Raw genomic sequence first — 9,481 nt, forward strand, 5'->3', positions numbered from 1 at the left:
TATATTCTTATATACCGTATTGTATTTTTGTCTTAGAAATATCCAAGTTGGTATATATGTCAATGATAAACATCTTCCAGAATACACCCATTCCCTTAGTGTAGGTTTAATCCCTAGAAGTCACTCTGCCATACTTAGAGTGAATGGAGATAGGCCAGAGTAATCGTAGTCTTTAAAGAAATCCTAGGAGCCTTCAATTCAGTCCCTAGTCCCACCTCATTTCTAAAATCTTACTTAATAATGGCATGAGGAATTAAGATGTGTGCTTCTGGTCTTAGAAGTTAGGTTCCATTCAGTCCCACAAACACCAGGGCTTGGGGTAGGTAGCAAGAATCATAATCACCCCTTAAAATTCTCTTGTTCTGGACTGTGTGCAACCCCTGCCATTGAGAAAGATCACTACTATTTATTCTAAGCTTACTAGAAAGGGCAGCATATCTGAAGTATAAGTAATAAATACAGTTTTACGTCTAATAATTGGAGCGATGACAATCTTTTTTACCATTGATTTATCGATTGTATATCTCATGACTTCAGAGTATATCTGGGGAAAGGGCAGTATGAGATGGGAGATAGAATTTTAATATCCCTCTTATTTATGAAAAATACATTGAAAAAACTGTGGAAATTGGGAAGGATCTCAGTGACCCAGGGACTTGATATGTGGTGTGTGTATGTATGTATGTTGTCATGCATGTATACACACATGTGCATAGGTATATTGATCCAAATAAAATAAGTAGATATGTGTATATATTTTTACATGAACATCCTAAAAATAGGATACATTAAATATTTGTTTATATTTTATATGTCAATGAGCGATATTTTTATGTGTCTTATTTTGTATCCAAATTAAGTTTTATTTGGATAAATCTTAAATCTTTAAATTTTTACTGTTTGCTATATGTAAACACTATTGTGTACCACTTTTTATTCAGGTAGTATATGTAAGAATAACAGGATATTCACTCAATTATATTTTTAAAAGATCATTAGGAAAAAATTTATAAGCACCGTACTTTTAGCATAATATTCTAATTGTATACATTTGTGTTTTGGGGACAGGTATATTTTGGAACTTCACATCCGAGGTACTATATCTCTGCCAATGTAACTGGTTTCAAATGTGTAACAGGAATGTCTTGTCTAATGAGAAAGGATGTGTTGGATCAAGCAGGAGGACTTATAGCTTTTGCTCAATACATTGCTGAAGATTACTTTATGGCCAAAGCTATAGCTGACCGGTAAGAAAACTAAATTAAGCCTTAGTATTTTTATTACCTAACTTCTGTTGATTTATTCTTTTTGTTCAACCCATGGATTAGGGCTTTTTTATTTTATTTTTTGCTACTGAGTACAGAATAGAATAATAATTTTAGACAGTGGTTCATAATTCTAATTATATAATTATAGATATATACTAATGAAGTAAGTAAATGTTCTGATTCCTGTAAACTTTTCAAATTAATGTGTTTTAAAGTGATTAAAGGAAGCTTCTCTGTGATTGTGAATTTTGATTAGTATAGATGTAAATTTCTATGTGTTATGGGAGAATTAAAACTATCAGCAATTCAGGTGATGGGAATATTAAAAGCCTGGACTTCTTAACTATGCAATTCAACCATATAACAAAAAAACACTTGTGCCCTCTAATCAATTTAAATTTTTTTAAAAAATAAAACTGGCAGTCATAAGCCAGTAGGTGAAAATTTAAGGAATATCATTTCAAATTTTGAAATTTCTCAGTAAATTATTTGATGCTTTGCTAAGAAGCTACCTAAAGATTCGTATGATTGACTTAGCATTTATTACAAAATACTTCTTTGATTTTAAAGGGGATTACTGCCTTGTGTGATCATTTAAAATGTGCTTTTAAAAATTGAAGTATGTTTTAGAAATTCTCATGATGGGCCAGGCGCGGTGGCTCACGCCTGTGATTCTCACACTCTGGGAGGCGGGAGGATTGCTTGAGCTCAGGAGTTCGAGACCAGCCTGAGCAAGAGCAAGACCCCCGTCTCTACAAAAAATAGAAAACTTAGTTGAGCATGGTGGCGTGCACCTGTAGTCTCAAATACTTGGGAGGCTGAGGCAGGAGGATCACTTGAGCCAGGAATGTGAGGTTGCAGTGAGCTATGATGATGCCACTGCATTCTAGGCAGAGCAACAGAGCGAGACTCCGTCTCAAAACAAAAAATTCTCCTGATGGTTGTTGTATGGTTCATGGTTTCCTAGTGAGATACATGACATACATTATGCCACTTTTTTTTTTTTTTATATTTCTTGTTGAATATTCACACACACAATTTTTTTTTTGTTGTTTTTTTGGTTAGTAGTCATCAGCGACTAAACTATTAAATACAGAACTCTCTCCATTTAGTAATTTCAGAGTGACTGCATTTTACGTTTCTTAACTGTAAAGTTAGGAGATTATAGTTTCTTTCAGCTCTTAGACAATGCTGTCATGAGCCAGCGTAATTGCTGAAACATCCATAAGTATAGTATACCCTAAGTAGTGTGCTAATCCTGAGGACTGGGCTCACTCCTAATAGTGATTAATGAATGCATAACCAGTCATGCTTACACGTGTTCGTCATCATGGCTTATTTTATAATTGTCTTAATTTTCAGAGGTTGGAGGTTTGCAATGTCCACCCAAGTTGCAATGCAAAACTCTGGCTCATATTCAATTTCTCAGTTTCAATCCAGAATGATCAGGTAAATCAACTTTTTAATAGTTCGTTAAAAGAAAAGGGAGGGGGGATTTTTATTAAAACATGGTCTCATATGGTTAAAAAAAATTGGTCTAAAGGTCAGAGTTTAGTTTAGTTCCAGAAAATAGTCTAACTTCTATATTAAAGTAAATTTAATGTCTAAATGTATTTTCTTTGCTGTGTTAGACTGAAGGCATTAAAAAAAGATATTGAAACTTTGAATTTTTTTAATATGCTGATCTCTATTTTCTAATTTTCTATACTTTGATAAAATGTTATGATCTATGTTCCTCAGAGTATAGGCCATACAAACGAATTTATAGACTTTTTTCTTTGCTATACTAAATAAAAATAGAAAAGAAAAAAAAAGAAAAGAGATTCATTTTTTAAAGATGTTTAAAGAGAAGAGACTATATCACAAGGTTAAAAGTTGATTACTTTGGGAAAGGAATGATTAGTTTTGTAACCAGGCTGTCATTTTAAGGAAAATCCTTATTTTTTTTTTTTTTAGGTGGACCAAATTGAGAATTAACATGCTTCCTGCTACAATAATTTGTGAACCAATTTCAGAATGCTTTGTTGCCAGTTTAATTATTGGATGGGCAGCCCATCATGTATTCAGATGGGATATTATGGTATTTTTCATGTGTCATTGCCTGGCGTGGTTTATATTTGACTACATTCAACTCAGGGGTGTCCAGGTATGTAGATAGGCACGAAAAGGTTGGCAGTCATTTGGCGTAACTAAAACTGTTTTAATTTAGAAAAGGCTGAAGAAAATCTCTCTGAGCCATTTATTCAGCTTCCCATTGAAGGTTACTATCAGGTTTAAACATTATTTTCATGGCTCACGCCTGTAATCCTAGCTCTCTGGAAGGCTGAGGCGGGAGGATGGCTTTAGCCCAGGAGTTTGAGGCTGTAGTGAGCTATGATGACGCCACTGCAACCTACCCGGGGCGACAGAGCAAGACTCCGTCTCAAAAATAAAAAAGAAAATCGAATTCCCCTCCTCACTCCCCCCTTTCATATTCTTAAAAAGATAAAAATAAACTTTACTTTCTCTAGCAGAATGTTGACGCAAAACTTAACTTGATTTGCATCTTTCAGTTGATCGTACACTTTTATTAAGGTTCCAAAAACATAATGTTCAGCATATCAGTGAGTACTCGAACTAAGAATATGTTAGCATAGTCATTATTTTCGTGTTGCTTCTACTAATAATTAACATTTTCTTAAATGATGTAGCATGGTAATTAAATTACCTGAGGAAACAGATTTGATTTTATGTAGTATACTTAGAAAAGTGAAATCCAAGAATTTCATTTTTTTAACTGTCTTCAGTCTGAGAGTGAGTAAATAAATTTTTTTTTTAATTTCTAGGGTGGCACACTGTGTTTTTCAAAACTTGATTATGCTGTCGCTTGGTTCATCCGCGAATCCATGACAATATACATTTTTTTGTCGGCATTATGGGACCCTACTATAAGCTGGAGAACTGGTCGCTACAGATTGCGCTGTGGGGGTACAGCAGAGGAAATCCTAGATGTATAACTACAGCTTTGTGACTGTATATAAAGGAAAAAAGAGAAGTATTATAAATTATGTTTATATAAATGCTTTTAAAAGATCTACCTTCAGTAGTTTTATCACATGTATGTTTTGGTATCTGTTCTTTAATTTATTTTTGCATGGCCCTTGTGTCTGTGAAAAAAAAAAAAACACATCTGTAGTCTTGGCCAAATGATACACTTTATTTTGTGGAAGTAGAAAATCAAGAGAATTGGTTCTAGGAACCTGGGTTTGTTTTTTGTTGTTTATTTTTTTAAAATAAATGAATAAATGCATATATATAAATATATATGAATGCTCTGCAACAAACACTATGACAGTATCCTTCAATAGAGAAAGTTTCTTATTTGTGAGTACACTCTTTTAGAATATTTGTGGGTGGGATGGCAGCAGCTTTGTTTGGGGGTTTAGAAAAGACCAGAAGGTAATGACTGTTCATGTCCAATGTGAACGGTATTAACGCAGTGAACAGCCCACAGCGAGGTACTAAGAAACTTTTTCATGCTTTATGCCTACCTCTTATAGTTGTTGCAGAGCAAATATAAATTGTAATAAGGTAGCTAGGCCTTACAGAAACAAACGGAAAAACTTTTCAAAACTAATAATAATAAAAGAGCTGGAGGCTAATATTTATATGAATCTGTAAGCGATATTTTTTTGGTCTCACTGCAATGAACCAAAAGTGGCTAAGTTTGGTTTTTAATTGTAGCCATGTATTGAAGGCATCTTTTCGACCAACTCTTGTTGGTTCTGTCTTGAACCATTGTTAATCACTGTGCTGTAATTAGTATAGCTAAGTCTTCTCCTTCCCTGCTCCTTACCCGACCCACCCCATCTTTCCTTAACTTTTTTTCAGGGGTGGGGGTTGGGAGTGGTTTTGTTTTAGTGTGAGTGGATGTTTTGATAGTTGTAAGGAAAAATGCATTTCAGACACATTTCACACATGAGCTATTTTCTTACACAGTATGTCATATTGTTAATAAGAATGTAATTTCACGATACAGGTATTTAATATCTTTTTTAAGTAAATATTCTAGCCATCAATAAATAAATTGCAGTAGAGTATTAAGAGGGGACAGGATGAGTTTTACTCTTAAAATTAATCAGTATCAAACTAAGTCTACTGTGTGTGTGTTTTTTTTTTTTACTATTATAGTCTAGTCTTATTTAAATTGGATTTTTGTATTCCAGTTTGTATGACAAAGTAGACTAGATGAGCGCTAGTTGTAAATGCATGCCGTACTTCACTTTTCTCCCCCACCATGCCGCTAAACTTGCTTGTCAGGTTGTGCTTAACTTGTGGTGAACTGGACTTGTTTTTGTTTTTAAAAAATAAGCAAAAATGTAAGGGACAGTGCATAAGCCTTTCATTTTTCTGTAGTGGTATTTTGCTTTTTCTTCAGGATTGGATGGCATGTTGTCGTACCAATGCCTGCTGCAGGGCTAACACTGGCAATATGGCAGCTTCAAATTCTAAGTTACTACAGTTTCCATGTCAAAGCATACTGTGTAGCATATTAGCAATAACTACATATTTATAGAAAATGAACACTTTTTCACTTTACTGAGCCAATTCATTCAATTGTCTAATGACTATATACATGGTTTAAATTGCAATATATCTATAAATGTGTATACACATTATAGTTAAAGCTTTTCTCTGGGCCAAAATGCTTCATTCTTTTTTTTTTTTTTTTTGCCTTATGATGAATTGTTTGAAGGGCATTTTTTATGAACAAAGGCTTGGATGCATATTCCTTTCTTTATGTGAAATGGATAGTATTGTTCCCTGAGGAAAGTTGCACAGTAAAAACCAGTCTAGTTGTGACCCACTATGTGTTTATTTTTGTTGAATTACTATTCTTTGAGTTGAATTTTGCTGACCCTGTTCATAATTTGTTGGTTTGTTTAATGAAGTTTGGTTGATGCCATCCTTTGCACTGCTGAAGTAAAACCTTGTTTATTACTTAGCTTTTTGCTGATCTCAGTATGGGCAATGCAACAACAAAACCAAAATGGCTGGACAGACTTCTTGTGTTTTGTAAATATAAAAAAATGACTGTTCTGTACGTGTGTTTAATGTGGTAGTGGAGTGTTTCCTTAAAGTGAAGCTTCACTTAAGCACACAGAGTGATTCTTTGTTTATCAAGTTTGGAGTGATGATAAAATGGTAAGAAATAATATAAATGTTGAAGAAAGCATTACAACAGAACTGTAGAAGTCCAAATTTAATAAACTGTCTTTTTAAAAAGAAAACCCCAATAAGTGTCTAGAATATACCATGTTTTGTTATTTAAAATCATTGTCTTAAGTTTTTTGTTCAAAAAATAAAACTTTGAATACAATCAAAACATTAGCAATAATGTATTTTTTGTTTACTGTCTTTCCTTTGATATTTTATAAATAATCTAACATATTCTGCCACTCACATCAGAATTATTAGAAGAGTTTTTATCAAGTGTTAATTTTGAAATCTTCCTTTTACCTCAGCCACAGGCAGTCCTATGGCTTTAAGTAGGGTTTTTCTATGTTGGTTGCATGTTAGAATCACCTGGAGAACTTTTAAAAGATACATATGCGCGGGCCCTGCCCACAGAGATTCTGTTTAATCATTCTGGGTAAGGCCTAACCTCTGCTTGCGGTTCTACTGTGAGAATCACTGGCCCTTAATGACATTTAGAAAAGAGCCAGTGGTCCCTTTGGCCCTTCTCCTCTGGGCTTGAGATCTGAACTCAGCCATTTAGGTCTCACCACTCCAATGACTAGGAAAGGTAAATGCAAGGAAAGGAATGGAATGGCATTGCTGCTTGAGGCCTGAATGGGAAATGGACTAAGCCGTACCCCACACACTGTCCAGGGGCCAGGATTCTCCCAAGCTGGAGGCATCCCCACGCCTGTTTTCCCACCAGCCTGTGAGAAAAGGCCAAACAGGAGAGCAAATCCCAGGGGAGAAAGAGTCAGAATGTGTCCCCCCAGAATTCATAGGTTGAAACCTAATCCCCAATGTGAATGTACTTCAAGGTGGGCCTTTTGGGAGGTGATTAGGTCATGAGGGTTGTACCCTCATGATGGGATTAGTGTCCTCATAAACCCCAGAGAGCTCCCTGGCTGGTTCTGCCAAGTGGGGATACAGCAGAAGGCGGGCCCTTACTAGTCACTGAATCTGCTGGTGCCTTGATCGTAGACCTTCCAGCCTCCAGAACTGTAAGAAATAAGTTTCTCTTGTTTAAGCCACCGAGTCTGCGGTATTCTGTTACAGGAGACAGCAGACTCAGACAATCTAAAAGGGATCTGGCTGGGGCCTGCCGGAGGTTCCATTCCTGGCTCTCCACCCAGTAAACAAGCTCATTCTTCCCACTTTGTATACTTATAATCCTACAGTTTAAGAAATGATCCACACCAAGTTGAGCCAGACGAACCTTTTAGAGTGAAGAAGCTGAGACACCCACGGTGAGAGCTGTGATCACAAGGGTAAGGTAGCCAGGGCATTGGTGGCAGAGCTGGGAATAACATCAGGTCTCAGTGTGAGATGTTTCTCCTTGTTTCAAGTTCTGCCTACAATAGCTTTAAAACTTACCTAAACCTTGAAATTTAAAAAAATCGATAGTTGTAATAGCCATCTGTTCTAACTCTTAAAAATTGAATTAGAGAACAAGATTCAAACCTGCAGAACAAGAACCTAAGTTACTACTATAAAGCTTGTTTAAAGTAAGTGCTTTACACACGTTATTGATAGAGATTAGTACATATCACAAGACTGTTCATGAGAATGAAAATAGTTCAGACCTTTCCTTCTGAAGCTTACCACAATCTAGTGCTTGAGTTATTATTTATTCATTCCGAGTAATAGTGTAGAGAGAAAGCAAACATTGCAAAACAGTGAACACCTATCCCGGCAGAGATGCAGGAATATGCATTTAATTGAATAATTTTTAAAAATATCGATGTCTGCAAAAGAGTTTAAAATCTATGTTAGCATTTTCTAAAAACAAATAAAAAGACATATCTTTAAGAGATCCTTGAGCAGTTGCCTAAGAACCAAAATGTGCTAAACCCTTCACGTGGCCCCTCCCCAGTTCGGGGGGAGATTAGCAGGGACTGTGGGTGTCTGTGGAGTCGTTTCATGCGGTTGTGCTGTTTAGACTATTAGTCATCAAGACATGCATGCTAATGGCATGGACATGTAATTATCTAATTTAAACAAGTTAGAGATATCATTTATTCCTCCATAGGTACCTGCACCACCCTCCCCTGCTGCTTGCAGTCATGCCACCTTTGTTTTCTGACCCTAGTCACCGCCCTGGAACTTGCTCATCTCCCCTCGTGACTGACCACACCAGGCAGGCCAGAGGAGCATGCTGGAGAAGGCCAGCAGACCGTGGTGCAGCCCCGGAGCAGGGGGAGAGGAGTGGAGTTCAAACTGGGGACTTGGGAATAGTTTCAATAGCAGCGAGGGCTGAAGACGGTGAATATAATCAAAGAATGTCAACTCATGAGAACTAAGAATCTTGGGGACCTAGTTAGAAGTACAATGGGAGAAAAACATCTAGGAAAAGAGGCTGCCAAACCCGGGATCTGAAATGGGCATTTTGGTAGCTGTGGGACTTCAGGCAGCTTACTTAGCCTTTCTGAGCCCAGCGTTATTACCACATAGACTGGGGCATGTTGAAGCACCTCCTGAGATGGTAGAGACGAATAAATGAGGTATATAAAGCATGGTGATGGCTAGTTCCTTTTCCCTTTCAAAGAAATAGTAAAAAGAATGCCATGGGGACGCTAGAAAGAGAGATTTCAAGAAGGAAGAAGTCAAGGGAGGGGTCGTTGACACCATGAAGAGTGAGAAGAGGCTGGTGAATTCTGGAGCAGCCGGCTCCCTGCGGTGTCACCAGTGTTGGATCTCAGTCCATCAGGAGCTGTCTCAGACGGTGATAGGTGAAGTATCTGTACGGAGTAATACAGCTTCTTTCATGAATGATTTTACTTGTTTTACATGAAGTTACATTTTCCTCAGTGAGAGAAAAGTGTGGGATTTTCAGAGCCAGAAATTTCTCCTAACGCTGACAGCGCCTGTACGACTCTGGCGCCAAAGAAACGTTTGAATAGTGGCAGCTCCTAAGAAGCCAGTTCAGTAGAGCACAAGGAGCAGAAGTCAGATTCTTTGGCCTTGGCTGCACGTGAAGAAGAAATGGAAGCTGTGGG

At 36.9% G+C, this 9,481-nt stretch overlaps 1 protein-coding gene across 1 annotated transcript in view; it reads left to right on the forward strand.

Annotated features, from left to right (window-relative positions):
- The window catches only part of UGCG (UDP-glucose ceramide glucosyltransferase), a 47,937-nt gene extending 41,304 nt beyond the window's left edge, over positions 1-6,633 (forward strand). Inside the window, 4 exon segments of the mRNA XM_012641193.1 lie at positions 1,069-1,247; positions 2,631-2,717; positions 3,225-3,414; positions 4,094-6,633. Coding sequence (XP_012496647.1) covers positions 1,069-1,247; positions 2,631-2,717; positions 3,225-3,414; positions 4,094-4,264 — 627 coding nt within the window. The 3' untranslated portion in view covers positions 4,265-6,633.
- Positions 6,634-9,481: the final 2,848 nt, after the last annotated feature.

Source organism: Propithecus coquereli, unplaced genomic scaffold, assembly GCF_000956105.1.
Source record: "Propithecus coquereli isolate 6110/MARCELLA unplaced genomic scaffold, Pcoq_1.0 Scaffold163, whole genome shotgun sequence".
Taxonomy (NCBI): domain Eukaryota; kingdom Metazoa; phylum Chordata; class Mammalia; order Primates; family Indriidae; genus Propithecus; species Propithecus coquereli.